This window comes from Saccopteryx leptura, chromosome 8 (assembly GCF_036850995.1).
Source record: "Saccopteryx leptura isolate mSacLep1 chromosome 8, mSacLep1_pri_phased_curated, whole genome shotgun sequence".
NCBI classification, from domain to species: domain Eukaryota; kingdom Metazoa; phylum Chordata; class Mammalia; order Chiroptera; family Emballonuridae; genus Saccopteryx; species Saccopteryx leptura.
The window spans coordinates 57,945,697-57,971,767 of record NC_089510.1 but is presented as its reverse complement, the minus strand read 5'-3'; the positions used below and the strand labels follow the sequence as shown (position 1 = coordinate 57,971,767).

General features: G+C 38.7%; 1 protein-coding gene across 3 annotated transcripts in view; it reads right to left on the bottom strand.

Moving 5' to 3' along the window:
- ACAP2 (ArfGAP with coiled-coil, ankyrin repeat and PH domains 2) overlaps positions 1-26,071 on the bottom strand; it is a 201,396-nt gene that overhangs the window by 111,197 nt on the left and 64,128 nt on the right. For all 3 annotated transcript variants that reach the window (XM_066347902.1, XM_066347905.1, XM_066347903.1), the window contains exon 2: positions 8,383-8,440. In XM_066347902.1, coding sequence (XP_066203999.1) covers positions 8,383-8,440 — 58 coding nt within the window. The remainder of the gene's footprint in view (positions 1-8,382; positions 8,441-26,071) is intronic.

Below are 26,071 nucleotides of genomic sequence, written 5' to 3'. Positions count from 1 at the left end.
CCAAGATATGGAAGCAACCTAGGTGTCTATCAACAGATGAATGGATAAAGGAGATGTGATCCATATATACAATGGAATATCACTCAGTCATAAAAAAGAATGAAATCTTGTCATATGCATCAACATCGACAAACCTAGAAAGAATTCTGTTAAGTGAAATAAGTCGGAAAGAGCAAGATAAATATTGTATGATTTCACTTATAGGTGGAATCTAAAAAACAAAACAAAACAGAAACAAACTCATAAATACTGATAGCTTGTTCTCAATATCCATGAGAGTAGGACAAAAAAGGGGATTAAAAAGTACAAGATTCACCTGACCAGGCGGTGGCGCAGTGGATAGAGCGTCGGACTGGGATGCGGAAGACCCAGGTTCGAGACCCCGAGGTTGCCAGCTTGAGCGTGGGTTCATCTGGTTTGAGCAAGGCTCACCAGCTTGAGCCCAAGGTTGCTGGCTCGAGCAAGAGGTTACTTGGTCTGCTGTAGCCCCACGGTCAATGCACATATGAGAAAGCAATCAATGAACAACAAAGGTGTCGAAACAAGAAACAGATAATTGATGCTTCTCATCTCTCTCCGTTCCTGTCTGTCTGTCCCTATCTATCCCTCTCTCTGACTCTCTCTCTCTGTCTCTGTAAAAAAAAAGAAAGAAAAGAAAAAAGTACAAAATTCCAGCTATAAAATAAGTGATGGGGATGTAACATATAGCACAGAGAATAGAGTAAGTAATATCTTAACTATGTAAGGCAACAGATGGTAACTAGACATACAGTAGTGATCACTTTGTAAGTTATACAAATGTTGAATTACTATGTTGTATACCCGAAACAAATATAATACTGTGCTATATATCAACTATAATATAAATAAATTAATAAATCTGCCAGGGTTTGGGACTCAGCTAGCTTAGATTCAAACCTCCTGCCATACTTAACCATCAAAGTGATCCTGAGTAAGCTTCACCTCAAGACTGTTTCTTCTTTAACAATGATACCAAACCAAATAAGGTTACTATAAAAGAATTAAGATAACATACATAAAGATGTTAGCACAGCCTGACAAGGCGGTGGCACAGTGGATAGAGCATTGGACTGGGACGCAGAGGACCCAGGTTCAAAACCCCGAGGTCGCCAGCTTGAGTGTGGGATCATAGACATAACCCTATGGTCACTGGCTTGAAGCCCAAGGTCACTGGCTTGAGCAAGGGGTCATTCGGTCTGCTGGAGCCCCCCAGTCAAGGCACATATGAGAAAGCAATCAATGAACAACTAAGGAGCCACAACGAAGAATTGATGCTTCTCATCTCTCCCTTCCTGTCTGTCTGTCCCTATCTGTCCCTCTCTCTGAATCAATCTCTCTCTCTCTCTCTCTGTCAAAAAAAAAAAAAAAAGATGTTAGCACAAACTACTATTGGCACATGGTATTAACTCAACAAAGATTTGCCACTTCCTTGTCAGAGGTGAGGTTTTCTTTTGTTTTGTTTTTGATCAGGAGAAACTTGAACATCTTTATCTTCTTAAAATAAAGAGGTAGTAAAGAAGTGAAAGAGAAAGAGGAACTGCATTATAAAAGGGGTACTATTACCACTTGAATGGAAGGAAAACAGAAAAAGATGAGAAGAGATTCTGTTAAGTTCCTAGATCAGGGGCAAGAAATAAAGGTGTTCCCACCAAATGGAAGGAAGAAGAGTCAAGGTCATCTACTAAGAATGAAGAACAAAATGGTAAGTCTTTGAGAAGACAGTAAGGTATGAGAGATGCTAAAGGTAACAAGATAACTGAATTGAGTCTTGGAAAAGTTCATTTGCATCCGGAATTTCAGGAATATGTAGCTCCACCAATTGGTTTCACCAAACAGTTGTATAATTTCTCCTGTAGAGCTTTTTATACCCCAGATATGGGATAAAGTAAATAGATGGTAGGACTAATATAGTAAGAAGAAGGGAAATGAAGTCTCCAGAAGAGAAATAATATGGTGTAATAAAATTAAGAGTAGCTTGAAAGGTTTCATAACAGTATTATTCATAATAACCAAAAAGCAGAAACAACTCAAATTCCCATCAATCAATGAATGGATAAACAAAATGTGGTATATTCATACAATGGCATATTATTCAACCATGAAAAAAGAAATGTTGGAACATATTATAACACGAACAGACAAATCTTAAAAACATTACGCTACATGAAAGAAGTCAGTCACAAAAAGGACAAATATTCTATGACTCTTTATATGAAATGTCCAGAATAGGAAAATCCATAGAGACATAAAGTAGAATAGTGCTGCCAGAGGATTTCAGGAGAGGCAAATTGGGAATGATTGTGAACATGTACAGTGTTTCCTTTTGATGTGATGAAAATGTTCTAGAATTAGATAGTAGTTATGATTGCACAACACTATGAATATACTAAAAACTACTGAATTGTGCATTTCAAAATTGGGACTTTTTTTTTGACAGAGACAGTGAGTCAGAGAGAGGGACAGATAGGGACAGACAGAAAGAGAGAGAGATGAGAAGCATCAGTTCTTCATTGCAGCACATTAGTTGTTCATTGATTGCTTTCTCGTATGTGCCTTGACCGGGGGGCTACAGCAGAGTGAGTGGCCCCTAACTCAAGCTAGCAACCTTGGGCTTCAAGCCAGTGAACACGGGGTCATGTCTGTGATCCCACACTCAAGCCAGCCACCCCGTGCTCAAGCTGGTGAGCCCGCGCTCAAGCTGGCAACTTCAGGGTTTCAAACCTGGATCCTCTGCATCCCAGTCCGATGCTCTATCCCAAGGGTCCCCAAACTTTTTACACAAGGGGCCAGTTCAATGTCCCTCAGACCATTGGAGGGCCGGACTAAAAAAAACTATGAACAAATCCCTATGCACACTGCACATATCTTATTTTAAAGTAAAAAAACAAAACAGGAACAAATACAATATTTAAAATAAAGAACAAGTAAATTTAAATCAACAAACTGACCAGTATTTCAATGGGAACTATGCTCCTCTCAAAGTAAAAAAACAAAACAGGAACAAATACAATATTTAAAATAAAGAACAAGTAAATTTAAATCAACAAACTGACCAGTATTTCAATGGGAACTATGCTCCTCTCACTGACCACCAATGAAAGAGATGCCCCTTCTGGAAGTGCAGCGGGGGCCGGATAAATGGCCTCAGGGTGCCTCATGTGGCCCACGGGCTGTAGTTTGGGGACCCCTGCTCTATCCTCTGTGCCACTGCCTGGTCAGGCTCAAAATCGGGAACATTATCTCAATAAAAAATTTACCAAAAAATAAAAGGTACACTTAAAGGAAAGTGAATTTAAAAGAAATCTGAAATATCAAAAGTGGACAGATTGAAACACTGGAGGTTAAAGAACAGAAGGAATAGCAGTCTAGATTGGAACTGGAAAGACTGGAGACTCAAGTCAGAAAGTAAGCATTCCAGATCTCAGAGATTAGGACTTTTGAGTGGAGAGGCATAGAACATGGCTGTAAAAATAGGTATAAATATTAGAATAGAGGTCACTATTACAGTAGTTGAGAGAATATGAAGTTATCATGTAGCTGAACCTATATACACTGCAGGTACACAGAAGGAAAGACTGACTTGGTGATACTTTGCCAGCCGTCAAAATCCTTATTAGATGACAGTTTGAGATAGAACTGAACAATCTAAGCCTACAAGGAGGGAAAAGTTTTACCCAACTAAGAGTAAATGTCAAATTAGTCAAAATTATCATGCTAGTAGCCCCAATTCATTCAATAGATTTTGTTTTGTTTTGTTTTGTTTTGTTTTCACTAAAGTGAAAACTAGGTCATAAGCTCTTGGCCAGCCAGATAATGTGAATACAAATAACTTACTTGTTGACTATCCTTGAGTTAGTAAGATCTTCTCCCATTCTCACTTTTTTCATGTGTAAATTGGGTCTAATATCAACTCTGCAACATTGTTGTGAAAGCTAGAGATAATATAAGTAAAACATAGAACCTGATATCCTAAATGCACAAAAATAAGAGCTCCCCGCCCACCACCTACACTCCCCCCCCTCTACCCGATAAAGACACCCTGCCTTTACGGAGCCAAAAACATAAAATAGAGAAAAGAAAGCCTCTTCTATAAATGGTGCTGGGAAAATTGGAAAGCCACATGCAAAAGAATGAAACTAGATTACAGTTTGTCCCCATGTACAAAAATTAATTCAAAATAGATCTGAAACAATAACTTACATAGAAGAAAATATAGGTACTAAACTTATGGAGCTTGGTCATACAAAGTATTTTATGAATTTGATCCCAAAGGCAAGGGAAGTAAAGGCAAAAATAAATGAATGGGACTATATCAAACTAAAACTCTTCTGCACAGCAATAGAAACTGACAACAAAACAAAAAAGCAACTACCCAATCAGAGATGGTATTTACAAACAGCTCCCACAAAAAATTATTATCTGAAATATATATAAAGAATTCATACAACTCAACACCAAACAAACAATCCAATTAAAAAATGGGCAGCGGAACCTGACCAGGCAGTGGCACAGTGGAGAGAGTGTCAGCCTGGGACATAGAGGACCCCGATTCGAAGCCCCGAGGTCACAGGTTTGAGCACAGGCATATCCAGCTTCAGTGCAGGCCCACCACTGAGAATATTATGCTAAGCAAAATAAGTCAGTCAGAAAAAGCTAAGAACCATATGATTTTCCTCATGTGGGATATAAGATTGAAACTCATAAACACAGAAAATAGTATGGTGGTGGCCCTGGCCGGTTGGCTCAGCGGTAGAGCGTCGGCCTGGCGTGCGGGGGACCCGGGTTCGATTCCCAGCCAGGGCACATAGAAGAAGCGCCCATTTGCTTCTCCACCCCCCCCCCTCCTTCCTCTCTGTCTCTCTCTTCCCCTCCCGCAGCCAAGGCTCCATTGGAGCAAAGATGGCCCGGGTGCTGGGGATGCTCTGCCCCATGCGCTAGAGTGGCTCTGGTCGCAGCAGAGCGACACCCCGGAGGGGCAGAGCATCGCCCCCTGGTGGGCAGAGCTTCGCCCCTGGTGGGCGTGCCGGGTGGATCCCGGTCAGGCGCATGCGGGAGTCTGTCTGACTGTCTCTCCCCGTTTCCAGCTTCAGAAAAATACCAAAAAAAAAAAAAAAAGAAGAAAATAGTATGGTGGTTACCAGAGGGAAAGGGATGGGGGTGTAATAAAGTGTAAAAGGGGCCAAATATATGATGATGAAAGATGATTTGACTTTGGCTGGTGGGCACACAATACAATATACAGATCACGTATCATAGAAATGTACACTTGAAACCTATATGATTCTATTTACCCATGTCATCCCAATAAATTTAATAAAGATAAATTAAAATACAGACAACCTGTATTTTAATACAGGAGCTAACAGTATGTTGAAAACCATCACCATTAACATTTATTTAGAATTTACTATGTGCCAAGAACTATATGAAGCTTAACAAGAATGAACTTAACAGAAATGAACACATCTTATTCTCATAATAAGCCTATAAGATACAGATACTCTTATTTTCCCTATTTTGGAGATAAAGAAAATGAGACATAGGAAGGTTAAGGAACTTGCCCAAAGGTATACAGCTTATTAAGTGGTACAGCCAGACTCAAACAGAGGCAGCCTTGCTCGAGACATGTGCTCTTAACTACTAGACTATGCTAAAAAACAAAAATTATTGTAATAATTTAACTGAAAGTATGTACAAGAAGCAATGTTGAGCTGTGATTTAAAGGGTATCTGCTTAACAGGGTGCAAGTATTTCAGTGAGATGTATCAGACACAGAAATTATATCTAGGTGGCAACTATGATGCTCCATAATACCAATGCCCAAATACCTGCCAGAATGGACAAATAATTGGACCCAGTTGGAGCAATACCACTTATTAAGCAATATTTACCAGCAAGAGTGTAACTATTGATGGCATACATTATAAGCAAAATAAATATAAGCTAAGTTATCAAGCTAGTTTAACCTGTTGCTGGCATGATTTACAATATTACAGGTGAAACGCCCTGCACAAAGTTACGCAATTACTAAACTGGTCTTGGGCAACCCCTCCCCTCCACTACCGAACAAAAACCATTTCTAGCACTTCCCAGGCTCTCTTCTCTATGCTAACTCCTCATAATTCTAAAGTAAAAATGATAGATAATAGCTTAAGAATTTGGGAGATGTACATTTAATAAGGGATCAAGATCTTATTATAAAAATAACTTCTGTTTAGAACTTCTCTTTGGATAGAAGATGATAATTTATCGTTTTTGTTTTTTTTAAGACTTTATTTATTGATTTAGAGAGATAGAAAGAGAGAAAGATGAGGCGAGGAGCAGGAAGCATCAACTTATAGTTGTTTCTTGTATGTGCCTTGATATTTTAATAAAAGTCAAAGTTTGCATGGTATCCATAGTAGACCTTTGAGAGTAAAATGTCAATACTTTAATAACTTGTTTTGGATTTGAACCTTTTGGTTTTAGAATTCTACCAGTCTCCCAACCCCAAATAAATGATAAAAAATAAAAAATATATAGTTCCTCATAAAAGCAAAATCAAAAACAAAAACGCTGTCTCTGGATTGTTTAGCTATTTTATATTTTGAGGTTCCCCCCAAAATACTATTTCATATAATTTAGATGCAGTTCTACCCAAAGAGAATAGATGCCCTATTATATTAATCTGTGATTCTTTATAAAGCCTTGCTCTTCTATATACACTCTCATAAATCAACAAGAAAATCAAAACTGTATTTTTTGTTGCCTACCTTAGGAGTTTAAGACTACATTTCAAAGAGTGCTTAAATATAAATATAATATCTCAGGGTAAAATAGTAACAAAAATAATTCCACGCATTTAAATTAAAAGTAAATTGTTTGAAAAAATATTCATACCAAAAATTATAACATTAATTCTTTAAAACACTTGCCTGTAACTTCGCTAGTGTTCCTCAGAGAATTTCCAAGTGGCATGTGCTCCACGGATCCAGAAGTGCAGTGGTGCACTAGAGCACTGAACTAAGAATAAAGACATATGGGTTCTAACCCTGGTTCTGCCTCTTCTAACTGTGATAAGAAGCAAGTCCCCTTCGCTTTCTGGACTTTAGTATGTTCATTTCTAAAAGGGAATAATACCACTTCTCCCACCTACCTCACAGGTATTGTAAAAATCTGAAATCATACTGTATAATAAAGTGCTTTGAAAACTATAGGGTATTACACAGAAATAATTTATTACTAAACATTCTCTAAAACTTTTATTTGTTATATATATAACTATTTCTATACTATCATATTTATATTATATACATAAATGTACATTTCAAAATTTCAAAGCATCTGAAAACCTTCAGACTAATTAATATATGTTTATACCGCTGCTACCCAAAGTGTAGTCCTGGAACCACAGCATAAGAATCACCAGGAGTCTTGCTAGAGAAACAGAATCTCAGATAGCCCAGACTTACTGCACCAGGGTCTGTGTTTTCACAAGATCAGAGCCCCTGGTGACAGGACTCTATACACAGTACGGTTTCAGAAGCACTGCTTTACACAGCAATACCATTTATAAAAATGATATATAAATAGGGAATTCTTTTCAAAAACGGTATTTCAAATATATGCATCTGAATCATCTTCAGAAATTTTAAGAGATATTTAACTGAATAATTGTTACTTGAGATCAGAATCCATGTCTTAGTTATTCTTGTATTTCTACCTGTTTTATAGCAGACAATATTAGACAGGTAGAAGCAAAATAAAAAAATACCCACAAGATTATCAATAATTAATATAGAAAACAATGTACTGTGTATGACAGTAATCAATATCAGAGAATATGACCACTTAATATTAATTATTAAATATATATTAAGCATTTCTGGCAATACCTTTTAAAATGTAATGAGTTTTTTAAATTTTACTTTATATTTGAATATGGCCATCCTCAAATTTATTAACAGGAATGGTAGGTTATGCATGAAATCCATTAAGCATCAAAAGAATAGCTGAATCTTTTTTATGGAGAAAAAAGGAACAAACTTCTAACAATATAAGAAATATACTGCCCACAAAAATTAGGGAATATTTCATAATGAATATGAAGTGATAAAATATCCCCTAACTTCTGTAAGCAGTATATATATAGTAAGCTTTAAAACCAGATATATTTCAAATTCTTGCTCTAGCACTTAGATTAGGTTTTCAACAAGTTTATTGTTTCTAGCCTCAATTTCCTCTTGTGTAAAATTGAGATAACAACAGCATTTACCCAGAGATAAAACGAGTAACATGAATGCTAATACTATAAACACAAATTACTACAATATTTATGAAAAACACAAATTAATGTTTTAAAAAGTTAAGAGTAAAATTTACCTTATCAAGTTTTAGTTCCAATTCTGCCACATCTCCCTCCACTTCTTCCAAAGCAGCCCTAGGAAAATTATATATAAATAAGTTATTTTACATGTTTAAGTGTATACTTTACTGTTGAAAATTATTTTAAGTGAAAAATAGATACTACTGCTTAAAAACTACACTTCCCATAAAGTAATAATAACCTTAGGATAAAATATGAATATTTCATAATCATGCAATACAATAAATACAATTATTATTTAAGGTGATAATAGAACACATTTATTCAAAGCATTTATATTACTCAAATTAATGACACTAATTAGAATCATTTAGCATAATTTTTTTTAAATGAGAAAGAAATTTTAGCGAGATTCCCACATGCGCCCCAACCAGGATCCACCTAGCAACCCCAATCTGGGGCCGATGGTTGACTCAACCGAACTATCCTCAGCTCCTGAGGCTGACGCGCGGGCCAACCAAGCCACTGGCTGCAGGAAAGGAAGAGAGAGAGAAGGGAGAGGAAAGGAAAGAGAAGCAGATGGTCACTTCTCATGTGTGTCCTGACTGGGGATCAAACCTGGGACGTCCACACTCTGGGCCAATGCTCTATCTACTGAGCAAACTGGCCAGGGCCAAATTTAGATTTCCACTGAATAAAATGCAACTAACCAAACAGCAAAGCATCCTTGGCAACCAAAAAGTAAACCTTTTACTTTTAGCTCAGAAAGATGTTATTCTAAACGCTTCATTTGTTTCCAATGTATTTTTTAAATGATTTATGCTTTTTAAAAAATGTTTATTTTATTGATGTTAGAAGAAGGAAGAGAGCAGAAGAGAAACAGGAACATCTCTTACGGTACGTGCCCTGACCAGGGATCAAACCGGCAACCCCTGTGGTTTGGGACAATGCTCTAACCAACCGAGCCATCCAGAGAGGGCTCCAAGTATTTTTAAGAAATGAGCAGCTACTCTTGTCAGGTGTATCATACATGTATAATATTAGTCAATAATTGATATTACACTACAGGTAACATTCAACAGTTAGAAATCTGGAACAAAACAGCAGCAACTAAAACTTTTTAAGGATAAGAAAATTTTATTAAGCATAATATACAAAAGAATGCAATTTATCTGACTGGCAGCGACACAGTGGATACAGCATCAACTTGGGATGCTGAGGGACCCTGGTTAGAAACCCCGAGGTTACCAGAGGAGTTGCCTACGTGTCCATCATAGTACCTACCATGCCCAAGCAACTTCCTCTTTCACACAAAAGCCTTACCCACTGTGGGCAATGATGGGCTCTTCTATTTTTTTTTTTTTTTAACAGAGACAGAGTCAGAGAGAGGGATAGACAAGGACAGACAGACAGGAACGGAGAGGTGAGAAGCATCAATCATTAGTTTTCATTGCATGTTGCGACACCTTAGTTGTTCATTGATTGCTCTCTCATATGTGCCTTGAACGCGGGCCTTCAGCAGACCGAGTAACCCCTTGCTCGAGTCAGCGACCTTGGGTACAAGCTGGTGAGCTTTTGCTCAAACCAGATGAGCCCACGCTCCAGCTGGCAACCTCGGGGTCGCAAACCTGGGTCCTCGGCATCCCAATCTGACGCTCTATCCACTGTGCCATCGCCTAGTCAGACTAATGGGCTTTTCTTTGCAGAGACAAGACAATGTTTGGATCAGGGATACATTATAGTGCAATGACCTAAGGGTAGCCCTGTACCTCAACAGATGACAAAATTAGGTATCTAAAACCCCCATTATCAATGAGATAGCTCTCTCTGGGTATTTGACCATAGAACACACAGAAGCTACATATCCTGAAACCTGTTTCTTAAAAGAAATCTCTTATTAGATCATTTTGTAATGTGAAAAGCCATCCTTTATTTTGTTCAGTAAATTCTGGGTCCTTTATAATTTGATCTTTATATCTTTGTGTTGTGAGGCAATGAAATGAAGTTTTTAAAGAACTACCTGTGTTTAAATTCATATTTTACTTCTTACTAGCTATGTAAAACATCTGACAAATTATGTTTCAATTTCACCTGTAAAATACAAATAACAGCCTCTTCATTAGAGATATGACAATTAAATGTTAATATATAAAAATCTTAACTCAGTACCCCACATTCAGTAAGTAATCACTAAATGTCAACTATAATTATCTTTAGTGTTAAAGAAAATACACAATTTCTTAATATTTTCATTTTATTGAGTCAAGAGAGAAGAAAGCAGTAATAATACTTCCAACAAAAATTTGAAATGGTTTGAAAGGAGCAAAAAAATTACAACAGGTCTATGATGAGCAAAAAAACAGCAAGTACAAATTCCTTAAAATGGTCCTTTGAAAAGGATTAGTTAGACAATATAAAATTTGGTGAGGGTTTTAATGGTTTGTAAACTTTTCCCTTTTTTCTCTAATTATATTGAAAGCACGAGCGAGGGCCTGGATAGAGTCTTGCTGGGAGAATATAATTAAATCCAGGTTCTACTTTCCTTTGACTGCTTCTTACAGAATAATACAATGTTCAGAGCTGGACATAATATTAAAGATGAGCCAATCTATTCTTCACTTTTTATGGATGAAAGAACTGAGGTCTGGAGAGAGAAATGATTGTCTCTGGGACTCGTATTAGTAGGTAGAGAGTTAGACTAAAATTTTGGTTTTTATATAGTTTGTTGTTGAATATTCTCTTTTCCATTACAGGACTGAATTTCTAGTGGATCTTGCCTGGTTTGTACAGTAAACCAATCTGAGCAAATAGGAGCAGTTACACATTATAAGTATAATATTTGGAGAAGAAAAACTTTTTAATTTCGCTTACATTTCTCAAAAATAAAGGCAAAGGCTTTTTTAAAAGTCTATTATTATTACTGTATAATATATATTCATTCAGAGCATTAACTCTCCTTTGTACTGATTACAGTGTCAGCTCTCCTGTTTGCAAGCTCTTAGAGGAGTCAGATAGACCTGATAAACCTGAAAAACCAAGTAGATTTTCAGACAACCTTTTATCGTATTAGGTAGTCTTGTGTTCTAGATTGAAGCTATGAAGGGGACTCCGATGTGTATTTGACATGTAATTTTGGGAAGAGACTAATAAATAGGTGCTGGGTTTTAAAGACAATGTTAACAGCATAAACCATCTTTGGATAGTCAACTTGTGACAATGAAGCACCTGTACTACTCCCCAATGACATGCGCACCTCACCACTACCACCTCCACAAAGCACCCTATGCTCACTTCAAATAGTGCACCTGGCACTCAATATGCTAAGTCAGCTATTTAATCTGGATGTCTAAACTGAGAGGCCTTGAGAGAGACTAGGGCTCATTTTGCTATATATCCCTAGGTCTATTAATTATGAAGTAAACATTTGTTTACTGGATGGATGGATGGAGCATTTAAAACATTTATGTAATCTTACATAAGTCTTTAGAGAAAATAAAAAAAGAACACAAATAATTCCATAAGCCTCCCAACTAGATTTACAATGAAACAAGGAAAAAGCCAGTTTTTTCCACATACAAGGATGAACCTATGTACTTTTCATCTAATCATTATGATGCCTATACTTTCTTTTATACTTGAGAAATGGGTAACATATAACATAATTCTCTAGAATACAGAATAATATAAGATTTGGACTTCTAAAATAAACCTTGAAGGAGCTAAGAAGGAATTTACTCCAATAACACCACAAAATTACACTACCATGATTCTCTCACTTCATTTAACTGATAATCAAATAGAATATTTGAACATTCCAAGAGAAAAATCAAAATACACTAATCAAAAACAGAAAATTAAGCAACTTAAAAATACACAACTAGACACATTCAGACAAATAAGAAACTTGAAATTTTCCTTCCTTTCCTCTAACAAGAAATGGGAGATCTATTGCTTGGCCTATGTGAATGAAATAAACAAAGACCCTTGCCTTCTTACACCTTACATTTGAAGAATAAGGCAGGAAATAAACAAACAACACAAATAAGACAGTTAGATATTATTCTATAAGGTGAGAAGAGCTATTTTTTAAAAAGTCAGAATAGGGGCGAGGGCAGAAACAGCTACAGTTTTAAATAGGGTGGGCAGGAAGAATGCAATAGCAGAAAAAATAACCAAGGCAGTGGCCCTGTGTTTCAAAGAATAGCAAGGAGGCCACTATGGCTGAAACAAAATGCAAAGGAGAGAGGTGTAGGCGAGGAAATGAGATGACTAAAGGAGAGCCCGTCACAATTAAGAGTCAGGCAGTCTGACAGTAAAGATTCTAAGTGAAATATGGAACCACCAAAGGATCTAAAGCAGGGAAGAGTCACAATATGACTCTGCCCCCCCCCCCCAGCCCGAATCACTATGGCTGCCATGTGAAAAGATTTTAAAAGAGGAAGCAAAGACAGCAGTTAGAAAGCTAGAGATCCCAGTGAATCGATGGTGGTGGCTAAAGCTAAACACCAGTCAGTGAGTAGTTAAGAAATGGTCAGATTCTGGATATATTTTAAAAGTAGAGCCAAGAGAATATTCTCCTGGATTGAATGCAGTGTGTGAGTGTATGCACGGGTACACCAGTGAGAAGGTAGATGTGTTATCAAAGATGGATTCAAAGATTTCGGCTGCAGCAGCCAAAAGGATAGAGCGGCAACCAAGGTGAAGACTATGGGCAGAACCAATTTGGGGAGAAAAGATCCTGAATTCTGTTTTGGACCTGACTCTGAAATCTTATTAGATATACATGCAAGTGGTGACATGAAATAGGTGGAGAAATGTAAGAGTCTGGAGTTTAGAAATCTGAGCTGGGGATGTAAGTGTACTAATCATGGGCATATAGATAGTATTTATAGTCACAAGACTGGACAGTACCCAAAAAAAGTGAAGACAGAGAAGTGATTAAGGATTGAGGTCTGGGACACAAGGTCGGGGAAAACAGCAAGAGAAACTGAGAATGAGCAACTAATAAAAAAGAAAAATCAAGAGTGTGGTACAGAAGGGAAGTGAAAAAAGTGTATCAGGAAGAAGAAGTCATCAACTATGTCAAAAGCTACGACTGACAGATTAAATACGATAAGAGCTGAGAATAAACATCAATTTTAAGACAAGTCAAAATGGTGGGAATATAATATCTGAAATGCTGAAAAACAAGTCTGGCCTGATACTTTGATGAAACCAAGAGTGTGCTCCTACAAAGAGATTAATATTTTAAAATAGAAGTTTGGAAAAATTTCCAGAAACATGAAACTAAAATGAGGGGGAAAAAAATTCCCAACTAGAAACTCTGAGAATGCATATTAACAATCAACAAGGAAGACAAATAGCTTGGTTCTCTGCTTCTTCTCCATTCTCAACCCTTCTGAAAGCTTAAACTAATTAATTAGATGGAAAATAAACCTCATGTTCTTTCTTAGAAAGTCTGTGGCAAAGTTCTACTGCCACCTGACCAGGCGGTGGCGCAGTGGATAGAGTGTCCGATTGGGATGTGGAGGACCCAGGTTCGAGACCCCGAGCTTTAGCGCAGCCTCATCTGGTTTGAGCAAGGCTCACCAGCTTGAGCCCAAGATCGCTGCCTCGAGCAAGGGGTCACTCGGTCTGCTATAGCTCCCCCCACCCCATCAAAGTACATATGAGAAATCAATCAATGAACAACTAAGGAACCACAATGAAGAATTGATGTTTCTCATCTCCCTCCCCTCTGTCTGTCTCTATCTGTCCCTCTCTCTGACTCTCTCTCTCTGTCTCTGCCACAAAGAGAAAAGGAAAAAAAAAAAGTTCTACTGCCATTTAAAATATTAAACACAATCTAACTGGTCCAAATACGAGGACTGCTAACCTAGCTCTAATGCTCCATGAGACAAGGTACAGTAAATCAAGATTTGTGCTTTCCTGTATTTTTATAAAATTAGAATTGACTACAGTCCAACTCTATGATTCATTCTGTAGAACCAGTTACTGTTAGCCTTTGCTGATAAATTCTCAAAATTAAAAGCAACACATACAGGCCCTGGCCGGTTGGCTCAGCATTAGAGCATTGGCCCGGCGTGTGGAAGTCCCTGGTTTAATTCCTGGCCAGGGCACACAGGAGAAGCGCCCATCTGCTTCTCCAACCTTCCCCCTCTCCTTCCTCTCTGTCTCCCTCTTCCCCTCCCAAAGCCAAGGCTCCATTGGAGCAAAGTTGGCCTGGGCACTGAGGATGGCTCCATGGCCTCTGCCTCCTCAGCTGAGTAAATCCTGGTGGGGCACATGTAGGAGTCTGTCTCTCTGCCTCCCCGCTTCTCACTTCAGAAAAATATAAAAAATAAAATAAAATAAATAAAAGCAATACATATACATAAGACAAATCACTTCAAAATAATTTCATTAACTGTTTAAGCATAAATTATAATTCTATCCCACAAATTTACCAATCATATTTTCTATGACTGTAAAGAGAGTGAACAAAGCTGTCCTGAAAACTAGATTATCTTTGAATACTCCAGCTACAGTAACCTTCATGCAATCATATTTACTATATTCTGAAGAACCAAGAATCCATGTACTTCAAACTTTATTTTCTATTAGCAAGTCCTCATCTTCCTGTTTAACTATCCTTATACTATAAAGGAGATTGTACAACTTGAGTAAGAAACTGTACACATTCTGGAATATGTATATTTAAACTGAGCGTTTATTCATATTCCATAGTTAATCACTAAACCTAATCCACTGACTGATAATGACTAGGAAAGAACTACAGATACATGGATGCTCATTAAACTGTTGTTCTACAGCATCTTAGCTGCACATTTCTGGTGATACCTAATATTACAAAAAAAGAAAAAACTGTTCTAAGACAGATGACTTAACTGAATAAACAAATATGTATGATGCTGATGATATATTTACCTTTATAAAATTGCTAATGAGACACTTTCAAGTAAGTATAAACCAAGATACAACACAAGTTCAAAATATTTTCTGTTTAACACAATTCAAGGAGAAAGAAACAAACTTTTCTTTGTTTATTTAAAGTGAGAGTTTATTAGTAATGTAGTAAGACAAAGTAAGTTACTCAAGTCAGAGCAGCCTCTTAAACTCTTACAGATTTATGGATTGGCTTGAATCTTATCTGTCCTATGATATGACCATGTCTACATCTGTGTCTAACACCCATCTTATAAAAGGATTCTGTTAAGAGTTTCAAAATAACTGCTGACAAGTCTATTTTGATTTGTTTTTGGTTTAATACCACAGGAATGGAGATACATATGTGGCATACACTAAAATCTAGAATATATAAAGATGACAGTAAGAAAGGCTCCTGGAATAACAATGGTAACCACAGGTGTCTCTACAAAGAGGACGGCAATTATGACATATGCTACAACAACATGGATGAACCTTGGAGACATCATGCTAAGTGAAATAAACCAGCCACAAAAAGACAAATACTGCCCTAGCGAGGTAGCTCAGGTGATTAGAGAACTGTCCCAATATGCCAAGGTTGAGGGTTTGATCCCTGGTCAGGGCACATACAAGGATCAATGACGAATCCACAGATGGGTGGAAAAACAAATCAAGGCTCTCTTTATCTTTTACCCCTTCCTCCCACTCTAAAATAACATTTTTTTAAAAAGCAAATACCGTATGGTTTCACTTATATGAGGTATTTAAAGCAGTATAAATCAGAAACAGAAAATGGAATACTGGTTTCCAGGGCTGAAGGAAGATAAATTATTGTTTAATGAGTAGTTTCACTCTTGTAAAATAAAGAGTTCTGGAGATGAACGGTGGTGATAGCTGCATAAAAATATGAGTGTACTTAATACCACTGAACTGTACACTTAAAAATGGTTAAGCAATTCGTTTTATGTTATATGTATTTATCACCATAAAAATGAAAGATAAAAGAAAGGATTTCTTCACATCAAAAGACATCACATACTGTTTAGCTATTTCTTTGGTAATCTCTAATCTTGTCTTTTTTCCTGTCACTAGCATATTTCTAGTACAGACCAATTTCAGGCAAATTTATAGGTCAAACTATTTAGAGATTTATAAATAATTAACATAATTATATTACATTAAAATTCTGATTGGACATAAAAAAATCTTCTTTTGCTACAAAAAGCTTTATTATTTCGATTTGGCCCATGGCATGGAAGAGGGCTCCATGGTGGTTAAAAGGCTGCCTAGTGGTTTTACAGAGTGGCTCAAGCCGAAGCCAGACACCAGGGAGATGCAGAGGAGCACTCAAAGGCTTCTGGGCTCCAGCCCTGGCCCGTTGGCTCAGCGGTAGAGCGTCGGCCTGGTGTGCGGGGGACCCGGGTTTGATTCCCGGCCAGGGCACATAGGAGAAACGCCCATTTGCTTCTCCACCCCACTCCCCTCCTTCCTCTCTGTCTCTCTCTTCCCCTCCCGCAGCCAAGGTTCCATTGGAGCAAGGATGGCCTGGGCGCTGGGGATGGCTCCTTGGCCTCTGCCCCAGGTGCTAGGGTGGCTCTGGTGGCAGAGCAACGCCCCTGAGGGGCAGAGCGTCGCCCTCTGGTGGGCGTGCCAGGTGGATCCTGGTCGGGCGCATGCGGGAGTCTGTCTGTCTCTCCCCGTTTCCAGCTTCAGAAAAATACAAAAAAAAAAAAAATTGTAAAAAATAAAAAATAAAATAAAAAATAAAAATAAAAAAAAGGCTTCTGGGCTCCAAAGGCTCCAAGTTGTGCTTGAGGGTGAGCCCTTCAAAGAGATACCGGCCCAGCCCAGCCTGGAGCCTGGCCAGCCTGCTAGGCATTAGTCAGGTCACTCATCTTGATGAATTTTATCTTATCATCCAGGAAGTGGTTCTCGAGGAAATCACAGAGATGAGGGTCTGGGCGGGCAGAACTCAAGGCACGCAGATCCAAAAGGGCCTGGTTCAGTTCTTCTCCACGACCATCCTGAGTTTTTGGCCATTGCTCTGGCTTTGCATCTTCAAAGTAGCAGAAGTGGCTCCAGAGCCACATGTGGTGGTCTAAATAAAAGCCCAGTGAGAGGTAGGTGTACGAGGCCCGCAGATGCATAGTTAACCAGCAATTTCCACCTCGGTGGAATAACTCAGACCAACTTAGGAGCTCATGGTTGCTCGGCAATGAAGAGTTAAGCTCAAAAAATGGTGTTAGCTGGTCTCAGAGGCTGAGAATGGCTAGTATCATTCCAAAAATGGTGACTGGAAAAGAGGTTAGAGGGTGGTCAGAGGCTGGAAGAAGGCACATCCCTGGGTCTGTTCTATACAAACATTATTGAAGCAAGTAACAAATCTGGGCATGGACATGACCTCTGAAATTTTTTAAACTGGGTCTTAATGCTGATACAGTATCATATCATATACTACACAAACCTACTGGTCAACTGCCTAAGAATCTGTGCTTGGGCCCTGGCTGGTTGGCTCTGTGGTAGAGCGTCAGCCTGGCATGTGGAAGTCCCGGCTTTGATTCCTGGCCAAGACACACAGGAGCTTCTCCATCCTTCCCCCTCTCTTTTCTCTCTATCTCTCTCTTCCCCTCCTGCAGTCAAGGCTCCACTGGAGCAAAGTTGGCCCAGATAATGAGGATGGCTCCATGGCCTCCACCTCGGGCACTAGAATGGCTCTGATTGCAGTGGAGCAACGCCCCAGAGGTGGTGGACATGCCGGGTGGATCCAGGTCAGGCGCATGTGGGAGTCTGTCTGTCTGCCTCCTCCCCACTCACTTCAGAAAAATACAAAAAAAAGAATCTATGCTTGGCTTAAATATAAGAATTAGTATATTCTGTCTGACCAGGTGTTGGCGCAGTATATAGAGTGTTGGCCTGGGATGCTAAGGACCCAAGTTCGAAACCCCTAGGTGGCTGGCTTGAATGAGGGCTCATCTGGCTTGAGTGCAGGCTCACCAGCTTGAGCGCGGGGTCGCTGGTTTGAACGTGGGATCATAGACATGAACCCATGATCACTGGCTTGAAGCCCAAGGTCACTGGCCTGAGCTCATGGTTGCTGGCTTGAGCAAGGGGTCACTCACTCTGTTGGAGCCCCCCAGGTCAAGGTACATATGAGAAAGCAATCAATAAACAACTAAGGTGCCGCAACGAAGATTTGATGCTTCTCATCTCTCTCCCTTCCTGTCTTTCCCTCTCACGCTCTCGCTCTCTCTCTCTCTCTCTCTCGCTAGAAAAAAAAAAAAAAAAGCAGCATATTCTACTAAGGTAGCATAACTTGTTGCTCAAAATGTGAAATTTGAAATTCTGAATAGTTAGTAATGAGTAGAGATTTATGCCCTTTAGAGCTAAAAGAAGCCTTTGTAAATTCCATCTTAGGAATAATAAGACAATAACAATTGTCTTCGAAATCAGCAGTAATTCTTTTTTAAAAATAACCTGTATAATAAAATATAAGCAATATTTTTTATTCATTCAACAAATATTTTTTAAGCATTTATTGGATGTGAGCCACTATACACCTAGAAATAAACTGAACCAAGGATGTAAAAGACCTGTACTTGGAAAATTATGTAACACCAAGGAAAGTCTGACCTGTGGTGGCACAGAGGATAAAGCATCAACTTGGAACACGGATGGCACTGGCTCAAAACCCCTGGCTTGCCTGGTCAATGCACTTATGGGAGTTGATGCTTCTGCTCCTCCCCCTCTTTCTCGATCTCTTTCCCTCCCTCTATCTCTCCCTTTCTCCCATCTCTAAAATGAATTTAAAAAAAAACACTGAGAAAAGAAATTGAAGCATATACAAATAGGCCCTGGCTGGGTTTCTCAGTGGATAGACTGTTGTCCTCGCTTGCCAAGCTAATGTGTTCGATCGCTGGTGAAGGCACATATGAGAAACAGCCAATGAAAGCAAACGAAATGGAACTAAGTGGAAAAGTAAGTTGATGCTTCTCTCTTGCTCTCTCTCTCTCCCTTTCTTCCCCTTTCCCCTCTTCTCCATCTCTCTTTCAAATCAATGGAAAATTAAAAGAAAAAAAAAACCAAGTAAGTGGAAGAATATATGTATTCAGATAGTGGGGAAAGCTGAAGTGTGTAGGAGCAAGGAGAATATGTGAATATTTTGCTCAAGTTTTTTGTGAACCTAAAACTACTCTAAAAAATAAATTGTATATCATCTGTACACTGTAATGTGTGTTCACACCACAAGTCAAGTCTTTGTCCATTACCATATCCTCCAATATCCTCCTCCACCTTCCCCTAGCCCTCTTTCCCACTGACTAGCTCCACCACACTGTTTACCAAGTTCATGAGTTTCTCTTTTTTATTTTGTTCATTACCTTCATCCCACCCAACTGGGAACTGTCAGCCTGTTCTTTATGAGTCTCTCTCTATTTTGCTTGTTAGTTTATTTTGTTCATTAGATTCTGCATATGACTGAAATCAGATGGTACTTGTCTTTCTCTGACTGGCTTATTTCACATAGCATAATGTTCTCCAGGTCCATCCATGCTGTCATAAAAGGGTAAGATGTCCTTCTTTTTACAGCTGAGCAGTATTCCATTGTGTAAATGCACTACAGCTTTTTTATCCACTCATCTACTGATGGACATTCTGAGCTGCCTCCAAATCCTGGCTATTGTAAAGAACACTGAAATGAACACAGGAGTGAATAAATTCTTTCAAATTACTATGTCGGGTTCCTTCAGATAAATATGCAGAAGTGGAATTACTGGGTCATAGGATAGTTCCATTTTAATTTTTTTAAGAACTCCACGGTGCTTTCCCACAGTGGCTGTACCAATCTGTATTCCTACCAACAGTGCACAAGAGACCCGTTCTCCACAAACTTACCGACACTTGTTTGTTGATTGGTGCTACCCATTCTGACAGGTGTGAGGTGGTTCTAAAAATTTTTGCCTTTTCTATCATTTGTATCAACTCATCCACTTATGTCCTTTCATTTGTTCCATTCCTTCAAATAAAGTAATTTGCCCTCACCCCCCAAAAAAAGAAATCAGCAAAGGACCTGAATAGACATTTCTCCAAAGACAAACAGATCACCAATAGACATATGAAAAGATACTCAATGTCACTAATTATCAGAGATGCAAATCAACAACAAGGTGACAATGGAATATAATTCAACATTAAAAATAAATGAGTTATCAAGCCATGAAAAGACACAGAAGAAACTTAAATATATATTAGTAAGTAAAAGAAGCCAACCTGAAAAGGCTACATACTGTATGACCTCAACTTATGAAACTCCACAAAAGGCAAAACTATGGAAACACTGGAAAGATCAGTGGTTGTCAGGAATTAAGAGGGAGCAAGTAATTAATGAGCAGAGCAGATAATTTTTTTTATTATTATTATTATTAAGTGAAAGGCTGGGAGGCAGAGACAGACTCCCACATGTGCCCCAACCGGGGTCCACCCAGCAAGCCCACTACCAGGTGATGCTCTGCCTGTCTGGGCCTCTGCTACATTGCTTGGCAACCCAGTTATTTTCGCATCTGAGGCAAGGCCATGGGAGCCATCCTCAGCGCCCGGGGCCAACTTTTGCTCAAGCCATTTAAGCCATGGTTGCAGGAGGGGAAGAGAGAGAGAGAGAGATGGAAAGGGAGAGTTGGAGAAGCAGATGGCCACTTCTCCTGTGTGCCCTGACCGGGAATAGAACTGGAGACTTCCATGGGGCAGGCCAACACTCTACTGCTGAGCTAACAGGCCAGGGCCAGATGATTTTTAGGGCAGTGAAACTATTATATATGTTACTACAATGGTGATTGCCATGTCATTATACATATATTTAGAGAGCTCCTAAAAATGTCTTGCATTTCCATTTATATGAACTGTCCAGAACAAGTCGGTCTACCCTGACTGAAACTAGGTTAGTGGTTGCCTATACCTGGGAGCAGGGGAAAGGGGGATAAGAACTCACTGCTAATGGGTATGAGGTTTTCTTTGGGTGGGGGGTGATGAAAATATTCTAAAATTAGATTGTGGTGATGGGTGTACAATTCTGTGAATACACTAAATTGTATACTTTAAATGAGTATGGTGCCTGACCTGTGGTGGCGCAGTGGGATAAAGCGTCGACCTGGAACACTGAGGTCGCCAGTTCAAAACCTTGGGCTTGCCTGGTCAAGGCACATATGGGAGTTGATGCTTCCTGCTCCTCCCCCTTCTCTCCCTCTCTGTCTCTCTCACACTCCTCTCTCTCTAAAAAAAATCAATAAAAATAAAAAAAATATTAAAAATAAAAAATAAAAAAAATAAATGAGTATGGTATTTGAACTATATTCCAATGAAGTTGTCAAAAATTTTTTTAGTATACACCTACCTCAGTAGAAAACAGGCAGGTGAAAAAAAGAAAAATGTGGTGGCTAGTAAAACTAAAAAATTTTACACTACGTATTAATCAAACAAATAGGAATTCAAGCAACTTTTGGATATCGTTATTTAAAATCTTTTCACTTGTAAAAGATTAGAATGGCTAATACCCTGAAAATTGATGGGTATACTTATATGTAGTTGGTGGAACATTAAATTGGTTCAGTGTTTGTTGGAGGGGCGGACGGGGGTTAGGAGGGTAGATAATACATCACTGTATAATAAAAAGCCTTAAAATATTTATTCAACATAAAACATTTACTTCAACAATTCCACTTCTAGAAATTTATACAAGGATTTTTTTCACTTGACAGTCTATTTCAAGTATCTCCATGTTACTCGTTTCAATATTCTGAACAGCCCCACACATATACATATTATTTAGGGGTGTTATATTCCTTACAAAACACTTATATAATAATTAGTGTTCTCTTATGGATGTTTCATTTATACCTTTACTGTTGAAAAGTTTTTAAAAACAACAATGTTCAAGATGGGTTTCAGGCCACCCAAGAGCAGCTTAATTGCAAACTGAAAGAAACTGCCGTTTTGAAGAAAGTTTAACTTGTTAAATCTTTGAGCTAGGTTTTGGACCTTTGATGGTGAACAAGAGTCAATCCCTGCCCTACTGAGCAAATGGACAGTACTTAAATTACAGTTTGTTAAGTGATACAATTAAAGTAAATTCCTGGAGAATATAAAAAAATCTCTACATTGCATAGGCAAGTATGGTTTCCCACTGAAAGAAATGGTTAAGCTGAGAGGTGAAGGACAAATTGATAATTACCAAGGCAAGGAGGAATTTAAGAGAAGAAAGCCTTCTGGCAGAAAACTGCACGTGAACATGTAGAATGGTGAGAATAGAGGTGTTAATAAGGGCCTAATCATGAGCCTTTTGAGTGACATTAAGGATTTTAATCTGAGTGTAGGAAAACTGTCTCAAAATGTTAAGTAGGTGGTTGATCTATCTTGATCAGATTTTATTTTGATTGCACTGTGTTGATGTAATTAACTTCACTGGAGCAGAAAAATCCTTTCAAGGGTGGTTGCTGCAATTCAGGTGAGAGGAAATGATGGTCTGCCCTAGGTAGTTAGGAGAGATATTAGTGAGATACCATCAAAGTATTTAGGAGGTAGAAGGATATGGTGTCTTATGTTTGTTTGGATATGGAGGAAGGGGGAGAAGGAGTACAGGATACTGTCAAGATTTATCTTGATCATCTAACTGTAGGAATAGCATTGTTACTCACTGAGATAGAGAAGAGCAGATTAGATGGAGAAGATAATGCCCAAATTTTGAATTACGTATAATCCATTCAGGAAGACTTTTTTTTTAAGATTTTATTTATTCATTTTAGAGAGAAGAGGGAAGAGTAAGAAGCATCAATTCCTGTATGTGCCTTGAGCAGGCAAGTCCAGGGTTTCGAACCAGTGATCTCAACGTCCCTGATTGATGCTTTATCCACTGCGCCACCACAGGCAGAAATTATCAATAGGCAATCCGAACCTCTAAGAGAGATACAGGCTGGAAATAAAGATTTAAGAATTTGATATTTATTTCAAAGTGGTTATTGGGCAAATAAAATATATTATTCTCCTTTGTTAAAGATGGCACTACCCACATGGAAGCCCATCGCCCAGGTGATGGTATTGGTGGCCCTTCTTGCTTGGCATGGGCGTGATTATATTAACGTGTGTTGGGGGTAGGCTGTGGGCAGGCAGGATCCTTGTAGCCTGGGGCTTGGTTTGGGGACTAAGCCTTTCTCACCCTTTTTGATGTGGGGTGGTGAACTCTCATGAGGAATCTCATTATGCCTAAAATAAGTGACTTTGTATCAGAGACTTCCTTGTTTGTATATTGGATTAAAGGTTATGATTTCTACACTATAAAATGGGGGCAGACTGGGAGCTTGCTCTCTCTTGGTTCCTGAGATTAGGATTAGAGAGGAGAGCAGAGAGGAGAGCAGATAAAGGCCACGTGGAGGAGAGGAGAAGCAGTCAAGATGGTGGAGTGCTGAGGGAGAAGCCAGTTTGTGCAGAGTTTGTGTGTGGAGAAGGAAGGAGATGGGGTACAGAGGTGAAAAAGTCTGGTGAGCTAGAAACCTTTGATTCTAGGAAACTCAGACAAATGAGTAGCTTTGTGAGCACTGAATGAGTGGGTTTTGGAGCCCAGTGTATGTTTTTACTTGCCTGCCAGGTGCAAGCTAGGATTAAAGATGATAGCCCAAGAGTTCTTGGCTCCATTGTTTCATTATTGTCTGTCCGAATCAGATGCGAACCTGCACAGGCCAGGTGGCTATGATGGTGGCCACGGCTACTGGCTTTACAGTGGTAAACTGGTTTTATAAATTGGGATAATTTCCTTTTATATTTTGACAGATACATGGCAAGCTTATGTTGAAAGAGCTGCTTGCCAAATAACAGGCTATCCGGAAGTGTTTTGTTGGACACGTTTTACTTTCATTATTATAATTGTGAGATTTAACCTAATTCATATGTGTTATTTTCGTTTCTTCATTTTCACAGTTTTCATAGCATTTGGAAATCCATTGAATTGAAACACTTGATGGTATTTAGCCCTTCTTCTGTAGATCGACATTTAAGTTGTTTCCTATTTTATCAGTGCTACTACATTCACAGCATTATTATGAAATTCCTATGCATGTCAGCACATGTGTGAGAGCTAGGGAGTAAAACTACCAGATGGCAAGATACATACATCTACAGTTTTACCAGATATTGTCAACTTGCTTTATAAAGGGGTTATATAAACATACACTCTTCCAATACTGAATCCAGAAGAATGAAAAACTGAATAGACCAATCACAACTAATGAAATTGAAGTGGTAATCAAAAAACTCCCAGCAAACAAAGGTCCTGGACTGGATGGCTTCACAGCTGAGTTGTACCAAACATTTAAAGAAAAATTATTCTTCTCAAACTATTCCAAATAATTCAAGAGGAGAGAAGACTTCCAAGCTCTCTTTATGAGACTAGCATTATTCTAATTCCAAAATCATAGAAACACTACAAAGTAAGAAAATCATAGGCAAATATTCCTGATAAACATAGATGTTAAAATCCTCAATAAAATATAAGCAAACTGAAAACAGCAGCACATTAAAAAGATTATACACATGATCAATGGCATTTATTTCTGGGATGCAAACAATATTCGCAAATCAAAAAACTTAGTACACCAAATAAACAAAATAAAGGATCAAAACCACATGACAGGTGCAGAAAAACCATTTGACAAAATCCAGCACCTATTTATGATAAAAACTCTCAGTAAAGTGGGAATAGACAAACCCACAACCAACATCATACTCAATGAACAAAAATTAAAAGCATCAACTCGTAGTTGCTTTCACTTTAGCTATACACTGAGCTTCTTGTACATGCCCTAAACAGGGCCATGTCAGTGTCCCCTTGCTCAAGCCAATGACCTTGGGCTTTTCATACCAGCAACCTTGATCTCAAGCTTTGGGGTCATGTGGACAATCCCCCAATCAAGTCAGCAACCCAATGCTATCAAGTCTGCACTCAGAGCCAGCAACCTCGAGGTTTCAAACCAGCAACCAGGTCGATGCTATATCCACTGCACAACCACCAGTCAGGCTGTGGTTTCATTCTTGTGACTGATTTCTAGTTTCATACCATTATGGTCAGAGAAAATGCCTGATATAATCTCAATCTTCTTAAATTTACTGTGACTTGTTTTGTGTCCTAGTAAGTGGTCTATCCTAGAAAATGCATATGCATTTGAAAAGAATGTATATTCTGCAGCTTTGGAGTACCATGCTCTGAAGATATCAATTAAATCCATCTGATCTAGTGTGTCACTTAAGGCCACTGTCTCCTTGCTGATTTCCTATGTGGAAGACCTTTCCATTGATGTCAATGAGCTGTTACAATCCCCTTCTAAGACTGCATTGCTGTTGATCTCCCCCTTTATGTCCATCAAAATCTGTTTTACATATTTAAGCACTCCTACACTGGGAAGGTAAATGTTTACCATGGTTATATACTCTTTTCAGATTGTTCTATCATTATGTGGTGTCCTTCTTTGTCTCCTACTATAGCCTTTGTGTTTTTGTTTTGTTTTGTTTTGTTTCTTAGCAAGAGAGACACAGAGGGAGGAATGAATAGGAACAGACATGAAGGGAGAGAGGTGAGAAGCATGAATTCTTTGTTTCAGCACCTTAGTTGTTGTTCATTGATTGCTTTCTCTTATGTGCCTTGACCAGGGGGCTCCAGCTGAACCAGTGACCTTGGGCTCAAGCCAGCGACCTTTGGGCTTCAAGCCAGAGACCTTTGGGCTCAAGCCAGCAGCCTTGATCTCAAGCTGGTGAGCCTGTGCTCAACCGGCAACCTCAGGGTTT